Genomic DNA, 25,679 nt, shown 5'->3' on the forward strand with positions numbered 1-25,679 from the left:
CAGTTAAGTACTATACAGCTACTAATGTTCTTTTATTTTTTTTTTTTTACCACTACGCTTATTTAAAATTCTTACAAAGTTGGGGACATCATATGTTGAAATCCAGAAGAATGTTCTTAATGATACTATAAATTTTATATTGGGCATATTAAACAATAGGATTCCACACACCACACCACAATTATGTCATTTGTAATATCGCTTATTCCTCCTTCAGTAGTTCACTATTATTACAAGCAAATTTTTTCCTCAAATGCATTTAAATAAACTTATTCATCACTGTCAATGTTTATTACTTTCTCAGAATTCCTCTTTGTCTTTAAAAATAACTGGAGACGTGAATAAATCAGTACATGAGTTAATGTGGAACATAATGGCTCTTTTTAATTGCCTTTACAACACTACTTTTTTTTTCTTTTAAAGTGATGAAAGATAATCAATATGTCTTAGCATTTCTCGAAATGCATTAACAGAGGCTCTGTCAAATACAACCACGATTTCCTCTAGAAAAGAAAGCGAAGCTGCTCTCTAACACTGCAGTACCATTAACTAAATAGGACTCAGAATGATCTTACAGCACGAGAGGCAGACCCCATCTCTCTCTCTAAAAATTCTATTTTTAGTATTCAATACATCTGATAACATAAGCCAGTTAGCAAGATAACAAGTGCCTTGCTTTAAGAAATAGGAAGTCTGAATGTATTTTTTTTCCCCTTGATTCAGCCTTTCAGTTGGAATACCACAGTGAAACCACTCTATTTTCAGAATTGATGTACCTTTCAAAACTATAATCTTTGGTTTTCAAGTTCACTATTATTTGCCTTCAGGTACAAATTTTAAAGTGTATAGAGGCTTCTAAGCAGAATAGTTGGCCTCAGCGAGATACTGAAAGGTTTGTAGCTCAGTCATCATTGCAGTGTAAATTCCTTTTCAAAATAATGTTCTTCACTCAGAGAACACTTGTGCCTGTGCCTGGTTCACTTGTCAAATACAAATCGGAGGTCATCGAATGCCTGGGGGCATCTTTGGCTATTCCACAAGTCATTTCTCCCTCTATCTGGTTGCAGAAATAAGTTTTATATGTAAAATCCTGGGAATGTCTGCAGACAGAGAAACCAGAGGTACCATCTATGCCAGTGTGAGGATGGTGTGTGGTCAACATACAACACCAAGCTCTTTAGGCAATGACAGCAAGCGAGACTGATGTCATTTGCTTTGATACATACAATTTAATATTTATACGTTCTTACAGCACTTCTGAGAACTTCCTCTGCAAAAAGGAAGAAAGTTTAAACCTGATGGTTGCATTTTTGGTCTGCTGCAATTTTCCAAGTTTCTTACAATCCACAAACTTGCCTTGTTGTTTTACTTACATAAATTACATAGATGTTTAATTAATCTACAAGAAGTGACAGATGCATGTAATAGACATTCACGGTTAAGTATATAACAAATCCCAGCATTTCATGTTGCTTTATTCCTTTTGCTGGCATTTCAAAATGTTCTTCCCTTAAATTTTATAGTCTAATCTGAAGACTGGTGATCTGCTTCCTGATGATACTGCTGTCTTCCGTGTGACCACATTATAAAAACACTGTCCTCTCCAAATTCCTGTCCTTAATTCTTCTTCCTGATAATTTTTATCGTATTTTTTTCTATTGCAAAATTGTTTTAGAAAGACATTCTATCTTCATACATGTTTTATATCTCTCTACTTCCTTTTTTTGGCTTTACCATTTTTGCACAATTTTGCTTCTCTTCCAGAGATTCAATTATGACCATGGCCAACCAATCATATTAGTAGAGAAAACAAGATAGAAGGAAGTAAGAAAAAGAAATAATTGAGTAAATTCCGTATCTATACCACGTGGAGGCGATTTTTTTTTCTTTTTGTCCTCAAGCACACCAGTCATCTGTGACTTCATATAAACCCCTAGACTGGCTATCCCTGAGCACACCATTCAAGTGAAGGAGTGGGAAATGTCCCCAGAATCCTCCTCATTCTTTTTCCTACCAACTGCCAAAGCCCAGATGTTCTCTGGATGAGACATGGAAAAGGGGCTGGGAATGACAGGACTTGCCACAAGGATAACTTTTCCCAAACTGGAAAGTCATTCAGAGGCAAAGGAATTCATTCTAAATGAGTAGATAAGAAAAATATTAGGTAATCTAGAATCTGCATTAATAATCAGAGAATGCTTGAGCTGACAGAAAATGGTTCTCCCTTTCAAATATGACTTTGGACATACAGCTCATTCAGGTAACTTTCAGCCATTTCTTTCCTGGAAAAGGGCAGTTCTGCTTAATAACCTGGTCCTTTTAGATAGCAGCCTGTAGCATTTTTGAGATGGGGCAGCAATTACTTTAGTAACCTCTGAGATAATTACACTGTACAAAAGCTAAACATTGTTAGAGAAAGAAAAAAAAACTAATTGGATAAATACCACTATAGCCAAATATATTTTTGCAGTAGTTAGTTTAAAAATAATAATAAATTTTATTAAAGTATTTAAAATTGTTAGTCAAATAAATTAAATAAAACACAATGTCTTGAAAATGACTCTAGTGCCATCATTGTTGTCCATTTAATCATCTGATGAGTAGAAACTATACCCGTAATATTAGCAAACAAGGTGGCTGGATGAGATAAAGGTGTCTTCACGAAGCACACACTATTTTAGGATCAACATAATCCACTGAAGAGCACTGAAAGACTTGTTTTCCATTTGCTGTCTCTTTTTTTCAGTGGTCATTATAAGAGGAAAAATCTGCTAAATAAACAAATCCTTTCTTACATCCTCTACAAAAATTTTCCTACACAAAATATTGTACAGAGAAGTATTTCAAAAGCTGCAAGCTGAACCTATGAATAAATAAAAGACTAACAGCAATATTGTCAAAATATTCAAATACCTCTGCATAAACTCCAGTATGCCATATTCTAGAAAGACTGCTAATAATAATAACCATTTTTATCCACAGCTTTCATACTTTAGAAGACATTTTAAACTCATGTTTGCCATAAGCTGTTCTTTAAGCCTCTGCAGTTAGTAGCTGTTACTAGTGTTGCTCATTACTTATGCAGAAAGACACTAACTTGCCCCAAGGGAAAGCAGCTCTTTTTATATGGCTAAATGAAAAACTGAACTAAAAAAAATTGCCCTTGGGAATTCAGCACTTTGAATGCACAGCCAAGCAGCACTTTCTCTTCCCTGCTGTCATCCCTTGGGCTAAAGCACCCCAGAATGCAACACATCTCTCTCTCTCTCACACACACACACCCTGTACAAGTGCTGGCAGGGCTCCGATTAGGCACTTGCTAAAGAGAGGTGATTTAAGGGCAAGTAGGTGAGAAACTGGTACAACAGCACCACCTAGTGGGCACTGGAGAGAGGCTCAGAGTTCCCTCGCTGCTGCTACAGGGATGAGCATGCTTGTCCTACTCCATCAGGTCACTCCAGTTTTCAATCTCCAGCTGACCACAGGTTCCAAGATCAGAATGCTTAGTCAACAGGGCAAGTGCTGCATGGGTGTTCAGAGGCTCTCCGAAGTAGTGCTAGGCTCTGTGGCTTAGTCACATCCCCCCTGTGATGCTCAACTATTTTCTAAAAACAATTCTCTAGGATTATTTTTAAAAGCAATGAATAATTTCCATTCTCTCAGTCTCTAACTTACTTCTTTCAAGCAAGATATTTTATTTCTAAAAATGACAGAAATGGAAATTTTCTCTTTATGTATTATGTCTTCCCTGTAGGCCAGCAGGTTCTCAAATGAGGGTGATTTTGCCTCCCAGGGGATATCTAACATTACTAATTTTTTTCCAGTTTTATTAAGAAATTATTTATTATATGCATCACTATATAAGTTTAAGACATACAGCATGATGGCTTCATTTACATATATTAGAAAATGTTACCACAATAGGTTCAGCTAACATCTATCTTCTCACATAGATACAACAAAAATAAAAAAAATTATCCTTGTGATAAGAACTCAGAGTATTTACCCTTAGGAACTTTCCTACAAATCACACAACAGTTTTAGCTATGGTCATGGTGGTGTACATTACACCCCCAGGACATATTTATCTTACAACTAAAGTTTGTACCTTTTGGCATTGCCTATTTGGTCAGGGATGCTGTAATCTATGATGTGCATCATAGTCACTCACAACAAACAGTTAACTTAAGCCCAGTCTAGACGATAAGATGCTGTAAGGCAGGAGTGATGTCTTACTCAAAAACTAGACTAAATATTTGGCAAGGTAAAGTAATAATTGTTTGGTGAAATAAATTGACACTGACAGCTAATTCTTATATCCCCCATCTGTGTGAATAAGAAGGTGGGTGAACAGTCTAGACCCACAAAAGGATTGGCTACAGCTCCAGAAAAGAGACTGAAACTGACACTAGTAGACACACAAATGTTCACTAAATAGACACAGTAAAATAATTTGCCTAGACTTGGGTTGGCCTGAATGAAATATCACACAAAACTACTGCTCTGACTTCTAGCTAGCCATGCACTTATTAGATTAATTGAACTCCAAAAGAATGCTGATGTCAGGAGAACATACCACTTGACTGTATGCTCAGGGCAGAGCATCCTATTTCCTGGAAAGGTGCATTCCACCTACCGCACACACAAGTGATCGTTTGTAAGTTCTATTATTCCAAGGTATCCTGTCTGAGTCCAATCACCGAGGCACTGAGCAAGACGCTGGGGCACGGACGCTGCACTGCAGGTGACTCACAACAGTGATGGTGTCCCCTTGAGGATTTCTGGCGAAAAAGTCATCCACACTTCTGGCCATTGCCCCTAAACTATTACAGCATTTTTTAATGATTACTTTTCTCCCAAAATAAAATTTCTCCTTGTATTTTTCCCATTTAAGATAACCACTGTGAGCATTTTTTTAAATATCATTCCAAAAAACTCTCCATGCATATAAAATCAAATTAAAAACAAAAAAATCTGACCTACAGCCTGCTATTTTCACTCAAACATGTGTCATGGACATTCATATGTCAATAAAGAGCTCTCCATTGTCATCTGAAATAGACTTTCAGTGATCTTAACTTCAATCAAGACATATTCTTTTAAAAATACCAGCTGTTTAAGGATCAAAAACATCCTACAAGGACTATGGGATACACACAATCAAGGTGGGAAGGAAACAGTAAGCATTGCCACTTTTGGATGCAATCATGAGATTCCAGATTCTGGATACAACTTCCTGAATGGCTCCGAAACGACCCATGCTATCCCTCCCTACTGTTCTCTTCACACCCCTCTGGGGCTGGTGCGGGGAACATAAATCATGAAGGAAGCATCACAGTCCAGAGGAGCCAGCACCCAGGCCCTTAAAGGGCAGCATCAGAGCAGGGACCATTCCTTCCAAGGGACACTAAATGAGTAATGCCGGGCACTAAACCATTCAAGAGAGAAAAACAAAGGTGACTGTTAAGTGCAGTGTCTGAATTTTTGTAAATATGTATTACTTGTGAATCAGAAAAAAATCAAAATATAAGATGTGTGTTAACATGTATCACGCTAAACATTAAATTCTTTACCATGTAGTAAACTCACCATTTTTCTTTATACCCTGCCTTATAGTCCTAATTCCGGCAAATATGTTTTGTTTGTTTCTTATTGGTGGTTTTTTTTTGTTTAATTGGTGACCAAGATACAAGATTTCAAACTTTCCTATGAAGTCCATGACTGGAAGAAACTTACTCTTCTGATAGTCACTGTGGGCTTTAAAGGGCCACTTAATTGACCCATTCATTTCCATCTCATTCACAAAACTTCCATTACCACATCCTGAGCATCCTTGGTCCCACCACTCATATCTACCAACAGTGATTGTCAGACCCACAAAGTGCCACGTGGTTTCTTGCAATGTGAAATTCTTGACAGAGCTATACTGGAAAACAACAGTGTTCACTGAAAGACAGCAGACTAGATTCTAAGTTCCTGAGACAGAAGTCCAGAGACAAAGCACCGGGTAGGGGAGAGACTACTAGTACCAAAGCACGTAACAGCCGGGTGCAGAGTCATAACTCATTGCCTGTAACAGGGAAAGACCCTGAATTAGAAATGACAAGGACTGAAGAAATTCTAGGGTAGTAAGTCCGTGTGTGAGACACGCTCCAGTATTATTTTAAGGTCATTCAATTGAACTTTAGGGAAAATTCTCATTAAATATGAAACATAAGGGCCTAAACTAATGATTTGTTGGATCATAATTTAACAGGACGCCAAGGTTACTTCAATGTTGAGGAGCCTATCTCTTCAACAAAAAAAAAATACTCTTAATGAAGAGAAGCAGTGGGAAGATTTTTATGAAAGTTTCTAAACAGGTCAGAAGATCACCAGTCAGAGAGCCTGGCAAATTTAAATGACTTGTATCTATCCATAAGTGAGAAAATCCTTTGGGAATAATAAAAGTTTTTGCATTTCTCTGCAAGTCTCTTCTTGGTGAAGAGATGATGAAATCAGGTTACATGCACTTTGCTAGGTCAAGACCAACCAAAGAAAGGCAAGAGAGAGGAAAATGAGGCAACTCAAATAGAGCTAATCAGATAGCTCGAGTCCATTACTAACAAACTTCACCGGATAGCTTATAGTTTGAAAATTCACATTAATCCAGGAAATGCAGTACTTCTTTCCCTCATTGCAAACAGAAGTTGAAGAAGGTTACATGCATGCTTACAATATAACAGAAAAAGAATACATACAGATAAGTAAATTTAGGCTGAAGAGGGGAAAAAAGGTAGAATAAGAAAAATGAAGCTAGAAGAAAAATTACCCTTGGGAATGTGTGCATAAATAGAAATATTCAGAACTTGAAATTAACACTAATTTATGAGAAAAAAAGAAGCTTTGCCACTCACCAATTTTAACCTCTGTAAAGGTATTCTGCCTACATCTATCTGTGTCCTTTCTGGGACATTAGTGAATCGGACTTCTGGGACAGCAACGGCGCACATGACATGGGCCCACCTACAGGAAAGGAGACACAAGCATAAACAAATGTTCCCTAGACTTACTTATCCCATACTTCCACCAGGCGATATGGCAATTCTCATGGACGGGAAACACACAGATGAGAAAGAAAGCCCAAAGCCTAAACCCATCACAGATTCTGTAAATTTCAAACCTACTGGAAGATACCTGGATAGATTGAGCACCACACCTGCAGCACTGTGACATGAACTAAGTGAAGGTCAAAGAACCCCATCATTACAGGTACACAGGTCTGCACGGTCTGCAGATGCTGAAATGCAGGTCTGCTATTTCATTCGATACTGAAATACAGAGGTTTTTAACACACTTAAGCTAATTATTACGTGGCAAAAGATTAGTTTAATTAATAAAAAGTATAAACTGGGTATACCACATAATCTTTTTACGTAATACAAATGTCATGAAGCAAAAGAGAACAAACAGAAAAAGTTTTCCAAAAGAATTAATACTGACTGAGCCTTTAATTAGTTTCTCCTTGCAACCCTACTATAATTGAAGGAACCCAGAGATAAGGAGAAATGAAATTTAGCTTGTTCCCTTGTTTCCTACTTAAAACCTAGTATATCTCTCTCCAAATTCTGAATTACTCCAGGAAAATGACAACGTCCTCATTAAAACTATATGCGTCTCATAAATGTTATGCCTCAAATAAGTATAAAGACTCTTGAGGTTTAAAGAGATTTTGAAAGAATTATCAAATTCATCAACCTATTTTTAAGTCAAAGGATATTGTTTCACCCAAATAGCACAAGACTCCATCCTGCCTTTAAGGACCACAGGAAAGAGGGCAAGGGTTAACCCTATGAGGGCATTCCTTCACATCCAAATACATTCCTTCATATCCAAATTCTATAGTTCTATAGCAAACACTACTTCTTTCTGGCCTAGCCTAAGGGGAGGAAGGGAAGTTCTTATCACCTCTGCCTTTATAGGAACTGCCTAAATCGGCCCGTAGTCTGCATGACCTGTTTAACATCCTCAAACTAGTGAACACTTTTTAGCACAGTGCCAATCACAAGAACTAAGACTGGGAAAGAAGATCCAAAATTAAGCAAATATAGTTTCTTAGACTAAACTTTATCAACGCAGGAGGGACAAATGCCTTTGCTCTTTCTTATAAGCGATGAAAAACGTGCACATGCACATCATTATGTCAGCTCCATTGTGACATGACACCGCAGGCCCCACATCCAGCGCCCATGGGGCCAGGCAGGAGTCAAGCAAATACACATACACTGGTAAATCACAGTAACCCGGGGAGCGCTGCCTCATGTAGGCCAGGATCTGATCCCAACTTATTATTGTCATAGAGATGCATAATCATTTATCAAGTAAAGATGAAAATCTGGATTTTATATAGGATCTCTCAACTTTTAAAATTTGAATTCACATAAAATGTGTGTCACTCAAAAAACACTGGATCTGGCTGCCAAGTGCCAGAATACAACCTCTGCATAAACCATTTCTACATGTTTCTATTTCCATAGGAATCTATAATTTGCTTTGGCCCCATTTAAAATATTAAACTCGGTCGGGTCATAAAAATAAAATTCACACAAAAGTGTATTTCAACAACTACCATAGAAACAAGAATACTTTTCTGTTCACTTATATCTCTCTTCATATTCTCCAACTGTCCCTTTTATATCATAAAATCAATCTTCTCTTCCTGTGTTTCTATTTTAATACACATGCTTTCTTATTAATTTGCTGGTGTTAAAAGTACATGGTTTTGTTTTAATATTATGATTAAAATCAATCTTATTTATCTGAAGATAACAGCTTTTACCGTTTTCAGGCACATTCTATTTTTATTGCGACAACAGGACTCATCATATTAAACACTAGGATTCCAGTGGCACCTAGAGGACATGGGCTTTCTTCAAATTCTGTCAGTAAAAGAGAGGTTACTCCTCTCAGTGTCAAAAACACACAACAGAAGTCCAGACTTGGAACATGTTTGTTCAGCAAAGGTGAACGTGCTGTCAGTAATGGTCTCTAGAGAAACACAGAGTCCCAGCCTCAAATCTGAGCAACAAAAGCTTTGGAACAATGTGTACAGTAATGAAAGATAAATCAAACCATCACCCAGAGGTTCAACATTCTAGAGAGGAGAAGGGAACAATGAAACCCAACAGAATTAATGCATTACTTACTTGTTGTTCTTAGTTTCCTTAAGAGCACCCCCTCTCAAATTGCAGAGACAGCACTCCTAGGGCACAAAAATACCATGCAATTATTAGATCCATATAATAAAAGCCATTACTGTTTCTCTAGATATCCCCATAAATTCTATTTTTTTTTAATTTTAAAATTAAAACCATCCAGAACTTCATGAAGGCCCATCTCTAAGCAATTCAAGAGGGGAAAGGAAAAAGAGAGGCGGGAAGGTGAGGGGACACCCAAAAATGTTCTCGGTGTGTGTATCTCCTAGAGGGATGGTCTTTATCCTGGGACCATGTTCAGTTGCCATCACTGGGGGAACGCTGTGACACACAGAGATCAGTAGCTGGAGAGGTATGTACTAGAGTTCCAGAACAGAGAAATACACAAACAACTGGGCGCCGCATGTGTGATGCACGTTCCAGCATGCATACAGGATGGTGAAAAAAAGGAGTATTGGCAGGCTTCGTTCCAATATACAGATAAGTGACAAGTTCTTTTTAAAAGACACTCTTCACAAAACTTTCATTTGGGTCCTTCATGTGGGCAAGTAGTGTTGGAAAAAGTGTTCTGATAAACCTAGGCTTCCCAGCCCCAGAAAATAGTGCAATAAAATCTTTTCCTTTCTCTTCACCCCGTTAAGTTTATATTTGGGGCATTTTATGTGTCTTAGGTTGGCACGGACTTTTTCACTCCAAGACGATTTCCTTTACTACAAACATAGATTACTAGAAGTATTTATTCATCACTTCTCACTATAATTTAAAAAGTCCATGAGAAAACAGGGCCAGAAAGCAATGCATTGCCTTTTGTTGACTTAGAATTTTTAATTAAATACCTAAGTAACTTTTTTTATTTTCAGCCTCACATGTTCTCCTAATTTATTGAACTAACAGATTTTTTTCAATAGTTACATGTTATATAGTGTTTTTTTCTCCAAGTTTTATACATAAAATTTCTTTATCTGTTCTCCAAGATGATCTCCCTTAAATGATTTTGACAGTTTTGTCCAGCTTTACAGGGAATCCCTCTAACTTCTGTACTATTAATAATGAGGTGTCAAACTCCATAGCTGTTATTTTTCTGAGAACACCAAAACAAGTGAGGAGAATCAACATATTTGTAAACTCTTAATAGGCAGAAAAGAAGACAAAACAATGAAAAAAATCAACGGTTTTACATGTCTGGAAAGTCTCTGCATATCTATCTGAAACTTCCTAGGTGATTATTAAAGGGTCAGAATAGCAAAGGCTGCCCCGTATATATCCATGTGAATCCCTTATAAACCCACTTCAAGGAGATAACCTGATGGAGAATACTCTATAGCAAAGCCATATTCCAGAGGCCTTTGAAATAACAGGTTTTGATGAAGCACAATGAACAGAGATTTCACAGTACAAATACTGAAAATGAGAAATCCAATAATTCAAATTATTCAATAATATCCAAGTTATTCCATAACTATTTTATAAAAGGTTACTGACTTTAAGTATTTTTCCAGTAATTTAACACATGTTCTACAGAGAAAGAGAGGATGAAAATGAAAACAAAACACAAGGTCAAATGTTTTCACTGAATAGAACAAGATGCTACTATTGAAGTGGAAATGAAGAGAAGGAGACTTGTGGACTTTGAGGAGCGCAGACACTGAGAGAATTAGCTGTCTGATTAATGAAGCCAGTAGTGAGAAGCCTAAAGGGACAAGTTAGCAGAGTTAAATACAGCAAATCAGCATGGAGGCTGCTTCGAAGCACTGATGAGGATCATGAACAGGCACACATGCTGCGGAGCATGACCACAATAGGAGGAAAGCAACCTCTGAAGTGGAATCTGAAGACTCAAGATGTTCAGTGGAGTTGAGAAGACTCCCACCTACCACAGTATGAAACTTGTTCTTTCCAGGGTCACCAGCCACCTCTATGTCACAAAATCTAAATTCCAAGTCCTTGGTTCGCCTGACCTCTTAGCAGCATTCAACATTATTGCCTGTGCCTGAAACAGTTTCTCCCTGTGGTTTCTATGAACCAACACTCTGCTCACAGTTCTCTGTCTCGAGTTGATCCTCAGCTTCCTTTAACAGGCATCTCTTTCACGCTCCTGAAACCCTGTAATTTCTGTAGTAGGTTCTATTCACTTCTCTCTCCACATCTGTTTGCTGGGCATCTGATCTACTACCCTGATTCCCAAAAGGCCAGGGACTCAAATATTTATTACCTGAGATGTCTGACTGACAGTTCCTCAGGCATCTCAAACACACATGCAAAACTATGTCTTCCTCCCAAGCCTGTACTCCTTCAGTTTCCCAGAAGCATCAACCAGCAACTCAGGCTCATGCTAGAAGACAATTTTCTTCTCATCCCAAATCCAACCAATTGAATTCTGTCAATCTCACCTCCAAATCTGCCCTCTTCTCTCCATCATCACTGCTGTCACCTTAGTTGACATCCCCAGCACCCTTCATCAACCCAGACGACTGCAACAGCCACCCCACAGTCAATGTGGAACCCACCAGAGTGGGTGTGAATGCTTCTGGACGCTTAATGTGGCCTAGAAGGGCCAGGATCATGGGGCCTCAACCTTGTCCACCCTCACTCTGTTATACTCTCCATGCTCAGACACCCTATGGTCTCTCATAGATCCCTTCTGCCCCCAACATACCAGACACATACGGCTCCATTCTTTATTAAACTGAACACATCCTTGACATCTCAAGCTAAATGTTAATCCCTCAAAGAGGGCTCTCATAACCCCCTGGCCCAGTTGCTTCCCTCTCCTTTCTCTTGTTAGCCAGTTGTGGAATTCTTTCTGCTGTGCTCACTAAACTGTTAACTCAATGAGTGCTGTGAGAATATAAGTTAGGTGACTCTTTGTCTATTACTATGCCCAGTAGAGAGTACACTCTCCATATGAATTTGTTAAATAAATGAGAAAGTATGGCAAAATAGGGCAGAGTGATAATCTTAAAAAATCACCAAAGCACCACAAAATTGCAAAGACTACTTCACATACTGGGGCACTAAGGAAAGAAAGCTTTAGGCTCTAGTGACTTAACGTGGAGTTAAGACACAGTGATTTGACATAGGGTTATTTTTGCTATGATTTACTTGAATGAGAAATTGTATTTCTTAGTAAAGGACAAAAATATCCATGGCCAAGTAAAGTTATTTGTATGATTTACATGATATTATATGATATCATGGTTTCTGTTTGATTCACTCAATTCTGAAAAATATTTAGGAAAGTAAAAAGTCATGTCCAGTTGCATCCTTTTTTTTTTTTGATCACCATCCCCTCGATATGGGAAAAGCTAACTGGTCTGGTAGAAGCACAAAGATGTCAACCTGTCAATTTATTCATTTGTAAGTTAATTTTAACTAAATGTTTATGTTCACAGCTCAGAAGACAATGTCAGATGGGACAATTTTAATTTTCCTTTATTTAAATAGTACTTTACTGTCAGAAAACAAAGTTGATCATTCTAAAATTCAAGAGGTTAACCCCTACCTGAAAAGCAACCTGAGTTTTCTTAACAATCTGTACAATGCTTGATATATGGAAAGGTCATCACCTGCCAAATATACTAATTATACTAAGTATAGCTCATCTTCAAACTCAGTGAAAGAACTGAATGAGGAAGTATGAAGTGACAGAGTGTCCTTCAGGACATTGATTCATTTAACTGACGAATCAATAATGAAAATTTTCCTCTTAAAAGGATAGAGATTATATCAGAAGCCTAATTCATTCCACATACCATGCCAGGAACATCATGAACTTTACCTCCCTTCCTTAACATGAACTTATTAGGTAATTACTACCACATTTCATACATGAGGAAACTAAGATTCAAGAGATTAAGTAACTTGCCTAAAACCAACCAATCCAGGGGTCATCAGACTTGTTCTGTCAAAGGCCAGATAGCTACTAATTTAGGCTTTCCAGTATAGAGTTGTGGCAACTAATCAATTCTGCTGTGGTAGGACAGTACATGAATGGGTATGCCTATATTCCAATAACAATGTTATTTACAAATAAGCAGTGAACTGGATTAAATTAGGCTGTAGTTTTCCAGCTAATCAACCAGCAAAAGGATCACCTGGGTTCAAGCTCAGGCCTTCCTGGCCACATGTCCATGCTGTTTTTCTCTAGCATCTTGTGACCCGTCATACAAAACAAGGCATAAAATATCAAAGCAGAGTGCCAAAATAAACAGGAAACTGCCTGCCCTGGAAAGCTCACTACCGAGAAAGGGAGAAAACCTTTGTGCACCTAACCATTCTGTGAAGAAGATAACGACAAAGGGCATAACCAAGTCCTCATTTCTATAAAAAACTAAGAATTCATTTTTTAAAGTAATTCCCTCAAAAGAATTCTTATCATAAAAAATTGTGTTACCAAGCAGCATATATTAAATAACAATCTGTATTCCCATTTGTTTCATTAATCCAGCTAATAATAAAACTTCTCATTGATACGAGATCATTAAATTCATCTCCACTTCATCCTTCAAAGAATTATACCATTTCAGGTAAAAATAACATTTTAGTTTCTCTGTATAATCAAATCTCAGGCTAGATGAATATGATTTAACTGAGAGAGAAAGAACAGTAAAACTAGAGAGCCAGCCATATCCTAGTGTTTAACAAAGTGCAGACGGCCAAGGTTCAAACCATGATTCTGCTATTTACTACTGGTCTAACCTTGGGCCGGTTATTTATCTACCCGCTGTGCCTCAGATATCCCACCTAAAAGAGGAAAAAGTACCACTTCCTGAATGAAACCATAAATGTAAAAGCATTTTGTAAAAACACAATCAACATAAGAAGGACAGTGGTTTAATATGTGAAAAGTTAATTGTGGTTCTACACGACTTAAATACAACATTGTCAATGGATGATCTGGGTATAGTGGTTTAATACAGAATAAAACAGGATCAGTCATTAATAGTTCTCCTGAGGTACAAGAAGCAAGAAGAACTAGAGAGAAAAGAAAACTCTCCAGGACCCAAAATCCAGGCAACTAGTAGGCTCTAAAGCAAAGCTTTCATAGTTCTAAAAGCTGCCAACCCAGCTGTGAAAATCAGACAAATACTAGAATCTCCATAATTCTCAGAAAACAGACACTGCAGAACATAAAGTCCTAATCTCACCCTCAAAACATCTGATATCAGAGTGGACTGAGTCAAACGAAAGCTGCCACAAAGCTCAGACCCAGGTCAGGCACGAATCAGGCTGACCTCACTCCTACTCTAGAAACCTGTCAGATGAAGTGGCACACCCTTTCTGGAAGTAATATTATCTTCATTTGCTACAGACAAGATGTCTGCCACACAATGAAAAAAGGTACAAGGTACATTAAAAAGCAAAAAATTTAACGTATGACCAAGAAAGGAAATAAACAATAAAATCAGACACAAAGATAGACAGGATATTAGAATTATCAGACAGTTTTAAATAACTATGTTCAAACTGCTAAGGATCTAATGAAAAAGATAGACAACATGTGGGCAGAGATAGAAAAATTTTAGCAAAGTCATGGAATTATTTTAAAAACAAATTGAAATGGTAGAAATAAAAAAAAATGACATCAGAAATGCTGAATTCACTAGACAGATTTCAAAGCAGACTGGAATTGGCAAAGTAAAAGTTCAATGAATTTAAAGACATGAATAGGAAATATAAGGAAAAAAGCAGTTATAAGAATGAATACAGATCTAAAGGAAAATAACAACCTATTCAATTTATTTATAATTGGAGTACAAGAAAAAGAGGAAAGAGAGAATGGATGAAAAGAAATATTTGAAGAGATAGTGACTGAGAACTTTCTGAAACTGATAAAAGACATCAACTCACACATCAAAGATGTCCAGCAAACTCTAAGGAGATGAATACCAAGGAAATATACCTAACTACTTAACAGTGAAAATTCTAAAACCAAATACAAAGAACATATCGTAAAAGTAGAGGAAACAACACATCTGGTAAACAACTAAACAAATTCCACTTAAAATCCAACCAGAAACATTGGAGGCAAATGGCAATGAAACAATATCCATAAAATACTGAAATAAAGAAGCTGGCAACCTGGAATTCTATTTCCAGGGAAAATATTCTTTGAAAAGAAAAAGAAAACAAACAAAAAAAAGTAATCTCACAGAGACAAGAATAACAATATAACATTAGTTTGTGCATTGAAAAGATCTGAAAAGTTGACTGACAAAACAGAATGAGACGTTTTCTATAAAAAATGAGATTTGAGAATTTGAGAGTATTAGAAATGGGAGACTTTCCTAACAATATTTAAAAAAAGAAAGAAAGAAAGAAAAAAGAAAACTTTACAGACATACAAAGAAATTAAACCTTTTCCCATCAAATACATGTAATTTTAAAATAAATGTAACTGTGGCAGCTTATCCTATTTGCCCCTAATTTTTTGTACTTAAATGAAAATTTTAAATGGACATCTAGGATTTCTACCAGTCTTTCAGTGTACCAAAATTTCTTCCCAACTAACCTGAGGCAATACCAAAATTGTTCAGCCTTGAAGAACAAAATAAATAAATAAAATTCCACAGTGACTGTTCATTGACAGCCTTGTTTTACCTTATGTTTAGTGAGCATGCCTTGTCTAGGAACAATAAGACCCAGTGTAAAATTACTCACTATTATAAAGATTTAGATACAGTACTAGTCAACTAGTGTCTCCTAAAACAAATAAACAAAAAAATACTGAAATGCCTGTTACAAAATGATTCCTCTGTAAGTAGCTGTTATTCCTGTCTCCCAAGTACAGCATCAAAGAGCCATTCCGTTGTGTACCCCATCCCCAGGGCAGCCAAGAGCTGGATGAAAAGTATAAATTCAAATCATATTCTGAACATTGTACTTTTCCCACTTAGGTTCTTTTCCCTCACCTAATACCATTCACAACATCCCCTTTTAGCAGTACCAAATACTTTTAAAATTTGATTCATAAAAAAATCGCCACTGAGCTGAACAGCTAGTATACTAATTTAAAACAGGAATGATTTTTTACAGCTTAGTTATTAAACCATGAACAAGAGTGTTTATAATCAAAGTGCTGACACAACATTAACAACAACGGCGAGAAGGACGTTGTTAGACTACGGCTATCACAGTCGTTCATTATTTGTCGTAGAGGGAAATCGTGTTCCAATGGCTCTTCTATAAAACATCAGTTAAAGAAATGCCAATACCAGTATTCTCGGGCTGCCTCATAAGAAGCTTTCATTTTAGCTGACATATCCATAAGTGACACTAAAGCCAATTTTCAGTGCTAGAGAAAAATTACAAAACTGAAGTACCTCCCTACACCCTTATTTATCTGACATGCTCATAACAGAAATGCAAAACCATAAAATAGGGCTGTCTGAGCTGGGAAAACAAAGAGTAATTAATCACATTAACGGAAAACTAGCTTACAAAGTGCTGATCAACAAAATATGGAAGAACTATTTCTGGAGATGGGGCTCATTTATCAGGGTTGGAGAGAGGATGGAATCTCACTTAAGGACAGGTCTGGCATGAATTCTGAGTGGTTAGAAAATTGAATGAAAAGTTTCCTGCAGTAATCTTCTATGTAGAAATTCCACAAGTACCAGTGAATTTTATACTAGCAAGTGAGTTCCTTAATTTAGATACTCACATCTGATTTGCATTATAAATGAAAACATATATTCATTCAACAAATATTGGTTAATCACCATGTTGTATCCTAGACACTGGACAACAGCAATAAATAACTAAGATGCATCCTGGCTGGGAGAACAAACAAACTAAATCAGGATTATTCAGATGGGAGAGGATGTTAAGCACTAGGGGAGCAGGCCACAGAGTTACTGAGGGAAAGGTGATGCCAGCAGATCCTGGCCTCTTCCAATAGGAAAGGTCAGAAAGTAAGAGGAAGAATACCTGGTAAGGAAGAATAAGCCATGAAGAAAGGTGATGGCTTGAAGCCACTGTAAGGTTTGAGCACACCAAGGACATAACCTGACTTACATTTTCATCGGATCATCCCTACTGCTATGCTGACAGCAGACAACAGAAGTTCAAGGGCAGAAGTGAGAAAAGAAGTTAGCCATAATCCAGAAAGAGGTGATGAGTAGATTAGTCTAGGTTATATCAGCAGACATGACTCAGAAGTTGCCAAGATTCTGCGTTCATTTTTAAAGTAGACAAGACAGGATTTACTGTCAGGCAAATGTGGACCATGAGAAGAAGAAAGCATCAATTCTAACTCTAAAGTTTTGGCCTCTGCAGCTGTAAGGCCTGGAAATAGGAAGCCTGCAGAAGATCTGGATGGAATTCAGCATGGGACAGGGTGAATTTGAGCTGTCTATTGGACATGCGAGAGGAGATGCTGTCATAAAGTTGGCCATACGGGTCTGCACCTCAGGGCAGAGGCTGAGCCAGACACAGAAACGTACGAGCCATCAAAGACTACATGCTGTTTACAATCATCAAAGCTATGAGATGGGATGAGATTACCAAACGAGTTAGCGCAGAAAAGAGGCTCACATTCTGAACTCTGGGGAGTGAGAGGAAGTGGCCAGTAAATAGGAGGAAGCCAAGTGAAGATGATTTCAACCAGGAGGCAGTGACCAACAGGAGTTTCTAAGGAAACATGGGGCAAAGCCTATGACAGGAATAAATTGAAGAGAGAAGTGGGGGAGAAGAACTGGAGAAAATGAATAAAGACACCTCTTTTAAGGGGTTTTACTATATATAGTGGCATAGAGAAACCGGGTGGGAGCTAGAGGGAAGAAAGATCAAGAGAGGGTTTTGGTTTACTTAAAGATGGAAGAAATAACAGCTGGTGTGGATGATAATGAGAAGCATCTGGAGAAAGGATGTGGATGAGAAAGCGATGAATTACTGGAACTATGCTCCTGTGTGTAAGACAGGGGGTGGCCTTAGGTCACAGCAGAGATATTACAGATGTGAAGCAGGTGGAAACCTTAAGATCTCTACTGGTGTCTTCCCGTTTCTCTGTGGATGTGAAGAGACTTCATGAGGTGAGGATGAGGATGGGGGAGGAGATGGGGGAGAAGACTGGGGAGGCTTTAGGAGAAAGAAGATATCTAACAGTCAACCAGGAGAGTGGTAGAGTGAACGGATCGTGAGAATTGAGTGAATTGCCCACACCATTGAGGACCTACCTACAGTTATAAACTGAAAGCAAGAGAAATCTGCATACTAGTGTTTCTCCACAGCCACATTCAGCTACAGGAGTGCAGGTACAGAGTAGACAGATAATTGGATTTGCCAAGGTTGAGTTATAGCAAGGAAGAATAACAAAGTCAGAAAGTGGCAAGGGAGCTGAGAGTGTGTGCAGGGAAATATAGTAGCTTAAACAGAGGTAAGGACAGAGGGGAGGGAGAGACTATGAAAAGTTGGGAGCATTACCAAATGTCACAGTGAGGTGAAAGGATTGCTGGAGTCCTGGAACTAGAGGGTGTGGGCTAGAGAGACAGAAGGTAGCTACAGAAAGATGCCTGAAATTGAAAGGTGACACTGAAAATACAGCATACCTAATGGAATGCCAAACAATTAAGAGTGAAAACTAATTACTCTTTAAAACGGCTGTCTTTCTATTGTGTACCCTTTAGTTCTCTATTACTACAAAAACAAATTACCTCAAATGTAATGGCTTAAAACACAAATCTACACGGTTCTATAAATCAGAAGTGTGGCACAGTCTCACTGAGCTAAAATCAAGGTGTCAGCAGGGTCATTCCTTTCCGGAGGCTGTCGGGGAGAATCCATTTCTTTGCCCTCTCCAGCTTTTAGGGGAGCCCACATGTCTTGGTTCTTTGGCTCTCCTCCTCCACCTGCAAAGCCAGCAACAGCAGGCCAAGGACATCTCATATCACATCACTCTGACCTCCTTTTCTCCCCGCCTCTGCCTCCTTTAAAGACCCTTCTGATTGCACTGGATGCACCCAGGTCACCAGAATAATGTCTCTGTTGTAAAGTCAGCTGATTAGCAACCTCAATGCCACCTGCTCCCATAATTCCCTTTTCCATGCAACCTCACATTCAGGTTTCAGAGATTAGGATGTAAAAATGGGGCGAGATGGGGAGGATTCTCACTATATTTTAACTATTTAAATACCATCATACAACCATTTGTATGAAAGGAAGATAACAGAACAGGAAATCATACTCTGTTTCAAATTACACCTCCCCCCAATTTATCTTTCTAATGACACTGCTTACAGCAACATGAAAGTTAATTTGAGGTTTGCAGAGCACATATGTGATAGCAAGCCAGGCACATGCTCAACAGCAAGGAGAAGCACCTCTATAATTTAAGATTGGTCAGAGGTAATCTACATGGAACTCAACAGAATTTACCTAATAGTATGTCCAGGATCCTGAGCAAAGTACTTCAAATTGAACATACATCTTACTTTGTTAAAACCGTACAACATTTGGCTTTCAAATAGAAACCCAGCTGGTTTATTCTTTCTTCCCAGCACGACCTTCAATAACAAATAGCAAAGTACATGATTTCTTCATCCTGCCACTGGACTAGTTTTTGCTATTCATGAGAAATGCCTGCACTGCACTTTTTTCCCCCTCCATGCTTCCTAGGAATCTATTTCCTCATTGCTGAGGAGATGTGCCTTGCAGCCCAGCGACCTCCAGGCATGCACATACTGGTATGTCGTACAGTATGCCCTGCTCCCCATAATGTCAGTCATTATTCTTCCTGACTTTACTTCTGCTCTCTGGTTGAAGCACTTAAGATTAATGAGGCATTTGTTCTCAATCAAGAAGCTATTTATGAATATAGTTCCACTTATAATAAGCTATGTAGACTTCTCTTTCTTTCTCTCCATTACCAAAGTGGGGTAGAGTGGGAGGGTGTTTACTGAGCAAAAGGAGAATGAACAGGAGAAAAAAATATATATAAGATTTGTGACTTTTTCAGCCTGTAAGCAGTTCCTTAACAAAAAGGACTCCACATCAAAGCTATACTGTCAGGATAAATGATATCCTCAAATGCACTGTTCTGTTTGGTTAAAGTAAAGTAATGATTACCAACCACCCTGGACTTCTTAAGCCAAGGTTTAAGTCTGCAGCTGTTCAGAATGATCTGCCTCCTTGGGAGGCAAAAGGGAATTCTGAACCCAAATGTGTTACCTCAAATGGGAGAGTGTGGTCCACCCAGCAGCTTCTCAGTGGAGAAGAGCAATGGCATAAGCAACCACTACAAACAGTCATGGCCTTAAACAAGAATATAGCCTTTCTTTTTCCACTAGTTTTACCATGTACAAGGATCAAAGTCGGCCTCTCAGGCTAACAGCCTCTCACTACCTGCTCCTGACATTATCTCATGGAATTCAAAAACAAGCAAACAAAAAAAAGCAACATAAAACACACATCACAGGGAGCAGGAGTGTCACCACGCCCTCTCAAGGCCTTAAGCCAATCTCATCTAAAAATCGATGGCTCTGACCTACAAAGCCACTTCAGAGCTCTTCGTTAGAAAAAAATGTCAATGAGGTTGTCAGTTAGGAAACTAGATTCAGGAGATTATCCAGTGCTGGGAAAGGTCCCCCAGGCAGAAGCTAGAATCAGTATGAAAAAGTAAGGAAACTGCTATACTCAACCAACCAGTAATGCTAATTATTTCATATTAAGTAGATAACCAATTACACTATGAGTGCTGGCTTAATTTTCAATGTAAACAAACAAAAATCATTCAACTACCTTGTTCAGAATTGGGCCAGTTGTTCAGCCTTCTTTCCACTCTAAAAACAAGCAACTGAGGGGGGGTAAAAAAGAGTCTGGGTCTGGGAATCTAGAGGCCTCAATGCTGCTATGAATCTGGGCTCTCCTCCCATACAGAGGGGTGATTCTGAGCAAAGGACTTACTCTCTCAAACCCCTGGCTCAGTATCTGTAAAATAAGATTTCTGAGATAGATGAAGAACTCTTTAGTCTTTGTCAGTATTCAATTTTATGGAAGCTAGGAAAATTCTACCCTTGCTTATTTTACTTTATTTTTAAATCAATAGTTATTCTGAATTTGTAGGTCAAAAGTTTAAAGATGACAACTAATTTTTTAAAAACAAGTCTTCCAAGAGGCAAATGATTGGCAATTCTAACATCTATTAGCAGTACCACTATTTTTATTTGAGGAGAGAAGATGTGAAGGTTGTATTAAGGGATAAGGGTAACATAATCCTCAACCACACAAATGTTCTTTAATAATCTCTACCCTAAGAGAATTTCCATGTCAGAAAGAGACAGAGGATAAAGCACCACCTTCGGATTTAACACAGTGTGGTTAGGGTCACTTCATATCAGATGTGCCCCTATCTATAGGACCAGCCTCAATGCAATGTAGAAGTCACATTCTACCTAACAGACCAGTTTTCTCCATCATTAGGCCAAGTAAATAGCGTTACAGGGGTTGAGGCTTTGGGGGTGCCAAAGATGTCATGAGTTACCAACTTTTCAAGAAGTTGACCATTTTAACCTGAGCCTTAAGAGTTAAGACTAAGGTACATTCCAAAGATTAAGAGTTTAGATATATATGTTCCAACAAATGACACAGATTCTCTAGCTCACAAGCTTTAGCAACACTGTGGGGGTTTTTAAAGACCACTTCCTCCTTTGATAACTATGTAAGTTTAAAAAGTTAAAGATTTAATCCGTTCTTAGAAACAATAAATTAGTACATACATGAAAACTAAAAAAATGTGCAGTATACTGTTTATATGTCTTTACATGCAATATAATGTGTGTGAGCAATCAAACTGTAATAATTCTGCATAATAAAACTGGAAAAGAAAAAAAAAGACCACTTCCTCAGGTATTTTTAGATTTTAACTTTGTGACTATGATTTATGCACAAAGAAGACCTTACTTTCTATCAAAAGCCAAAAAATAGCTATGTGCAGCCTTGGAGAGCATGAATTGCAACCACTACTCAATCTATACATACCACTTATTTACAATCAAGCAATAAAAAATAAATAAATAAAAAGATATCAAAATGTTGGTTTTTAATCACTGCAACTGCATATTCCACTCTTTGTAAGAGGAAAGAAAATGCTACTACCAAATGATCATCAAGGAAAAGCTTGCTCATATCTGTTAGTCTGTTTTTAAAAAACAAACAAATAAGCAAAATAAAGGGTACAGTGAATAAATACGTGGCCAAGGTAAAAACCTATTTCATGTTTTGGTTTTGATTTCTTAAAACCATTTTGGGGGAAAAAAACCAGAATGCTATCTTTGTTATACAGATATAATACAACTCTATTATTCGACAGAGTACAATAAATGCTCTTCAATAGATAATAAATGTGTGCAGTCACCTAGTTTATGCACTTCATTATACAGAATGAAAACTCTAATCTTTAAATTTTTAAATTTTCCATTTCCAAATCTACATGTTCATAGCATGGCAATATTCATCCAAGAATATAATATACAGTTGTGCTTTTTACTGTATTACTTTCAAGCGAAAATATTTAAACAAATTCTCCTACATGAAGTAAAAGATATATTGAAATAAAAAGAAATCCAGAGGACGTGTGTGTGTGTGTGTATTACTGTGCATTCCTGAACATCAGGCAGGTAAAGTTATACTAAGGCCTTGAAGTCACTTTTTAAAAACCAATAAAAGTTTCCCTTCACACATAAAAACTACACTGATCCAGCCAATCATTACCAATGTCACCTCAAATCCTACACTCTTCTGTTACTTATCACCTCTGACTAAGTTAAGAAGTGCATAAATAAATTTAGTTTTCCTGAAGGTGCCCAATTCTTAAGGAAAACTAATTAAGGCAAAATGGAAACACAAAACAACTCAGAATCAAGGGATTTTAGGGTCAGAAGAGGCCCTAGATATATATCTCTAGTCAGATTTTCTCATTACATTGCTTTTAAATCTTCCTTTAATTAAGATTTTGTTCAGATTATAGGTATGTGAGCTAATGCCTTCCTCCCCAAGAATTATTTAAGGTAATAAAAAAAGCTCCCTAGTAAGACATAGCACAAACGATACTTTCTTTGGAATTTTTCACACTGACAATGAAAAACTGCAGCACAGGCTTAATGCTACTTTGGACAGAAGACTGGCAACTCATGGTCTGTCAAAGTCATAAATCTGAGTAAAATGTGACTTTCCATGATGTTAAATTACCAATCTTCCCATGCAGTTTTCACTCCCATTTGTGGCACTAAAACAAAACCTCACAGTCCCCACCCCCTGAAAGGCCCCTGAAGAAACATCCAAATTTCCTGGAAAGAAACAATCCCCAAAGAGCTACATTATCCCTAAATTTTAAAAAGAGAAAATTTCATCCATATTCCTCTTTAACCTCTTAACCTGCTTATTTTTCTTTAGAATTCCATATTATAAATTTTTAGAAGATATTAAAGAAAATCTTCCTATGACTTATTAGCATACTACCTCTTTATACTCTACATAGTAGTAAGGCCATGGGCTATTATTTTTTAGAATAAAAGTAAGTATTAGGTTCCCAGCTCATTCCAGACATTTAACATTCTCCTCCAAAATTAGAAGTATAGTCCTAAGGTAGTGTTCAGGTATTATTTCACAGAAATACCCAGACTCAAAAACAGTTTTTCAATGTAGGGATAAAAAAGAAAATGTCAGGTGAGAATTCTTAAAGAAGGCCATATAAATTATGTATTTTTACAGTGAGAATATTAGCATTATATTTTTACTCAGCAGTAACTTGCAGTCATTATAAAATGGAAATCAATAAACAGACTAGATACAAGCACTAGCAATTTAGGTCAACAGTGATTAGATTCAAATTAAGGCTCAAAATAACAAGAAACACATCCTAGAATCAGAGTAGTGACATTCAACACCTAAAAACAGAACTTGGTGATGTTGAGAATGCACTGTAAAGTGCTACTGTAATGAAGGAGTAGAAATTGCTCCAAAATGAATTACACAGTCACAAAAGGGCTAGAAGCAAATGGAGCTGAAAATAAAATAATCTAATAAAGCTGGGTTATAAACCATGAACTCAAACATAGCTTTCATACTGATCTATTTATCTGAGCAGTACTGAAATAGGACAAACAGGCACAAAGCAATGATACTTAATAAGAACTATGAGATATATAACCTGAATCTCAGGACAGATGGGTATTTGGGGAATTCTTTAACTGTTTCATTTCACTTCATTTGAATTTGAGCACAGAGCCAGGCCTTTAGAATCCAAGTTCGAGTATAATTCGAAATGTGTAACAAATCTCTTCCTCTACCACATGCAGTTAAAGCTGCAATACAGCTTTTTGTTTCTTATTTTAACTGATATAATGGTCACAGATGAAGGCTTTACTAGTTCAGGAATGACCCATCACTATACCAGGTGTCAGGGGTGTTATAGAGAGAAAGGAGACTAAGTTATGGCCTCCAGTTACTTAAAAACTAGCAGGACAGTTTGGTCCAGAGTGATTCCTGCTCTTTCGAATTGGTCAGTAAAAGACAGCTGGTCTATGAGCACTGATTCCAGACTGGCATACATCCTAAGTTGCCAGGCCCAAGTTGAAGTTGACGAAACCTGCTAATGTATAAATTTATCGATTTATTTACTGTCTGGGATTAGATGAATAATCTCTAAGATGCCTTTGCTTTCAAAATTTAAATTATTGATGCTTATCTCTATGATACAGTCACTATTACATTTTCCCTCTTTTTTTGCCAGTTTTATTGAAATATAATTGACATATTGTGTAAGCTTACATTGTACAATGTGATGATTTGATATAGCCATATATTGAGAAATAATTACCATAATAAGGTTAGTTAATGTATCCATCGCCTCACATAGTTAACTTTTTGTGTGTGTGGTAAGAGCACTGAATATCTACTCTCTTGTTAACTGTCAAGTATCTAATAAAGTATTGTCAACTACAGTCACCATGCAGTATATTAGATCCCCAGAATGTATTTATCTTATAACTAAAGTTTGTACCCACTGACCACCTTCACCCATTTCCCCTACTCCCCCTACCACCCGCCCCTGGCAATCACCAATCTATGTTTTGTATCTGTAAGTTCAGTAATTTTTTTAGATTCCATATATACATGAGAGCATACAATATTTGTCTTTCTCTGTCTGACTTATCTCCTATAGCATAATGCTCTCCAGGTTAATGCATGTTACTGCAAATGGCAAGATTTCCTTCTTTTTTTAATGGCTGAATATTTATCTTATGTGTATACACACACTATACACACACACACCACATACCGTACATACAACACAAACACACACCACCTTTTCTTTATCCATTCACCTATCAACAGACACTCTTTTAAGAAGAATCTTTAAAAACTAGAACTACCACATACAATTCTCACACATACCTCATGAAAATGAATACAAGGTGTTTCAGGCTACCCTCTCACACCCTCAAGATTTTCAAAGCACTAATCATAAAAGGAAACAGAAATAACTGA

The 25,679-nt window shown here is 37.4% G+C and overlaps 1 protein-coding gene across 4 annotated transcripts in view; it reads right to left on the bottom strand.

The window, feature by feature from the left end:
- KDM4C (lysine demethylase 4C) overlaps nucleotides 1-25,679 on the bottom strand; it is a 360,071-nt gene that overhangs the window by 98,390 nt on the left and 236,002 nt on the right. For 3 of the 4 annotated variants that reach the window (XM_031676953.2, XM_015242581.3, XM_072959464.1), the window contains 2 exons: nucleotides 9,186-9,241; nucleotides 6,897-7,005 (listed from right to left, as the gene is read on the bottom strand). In XM_031676953.2, coding sequence (XP_031532813.2) covers nucleotides 6,897-7,005; nucleotides 9,186-9,241 — 165 coding nt within the window. The remainder of the gene's footprint in view (nucleotides 1-6,896; nucleotides 7,006-9,185; nucleotides 9,242-25,679) is intronic. The other variant, XR_012071960.1, reaches the window with a different exon arrangement.

This window comes from Vicugna pacos, chromosome 4, assembly GCF_048564905.1.
Source record: "Vicugna pacos chromosome 4, VicPac4, whole genome shotgun sequence".
NCBI classification, from domain to species: Eukaryota; Metazoa; Chordata; class Mammalia; order Artiodactyla; family Camelidae; genus Vicugna; species Vicugna pacos.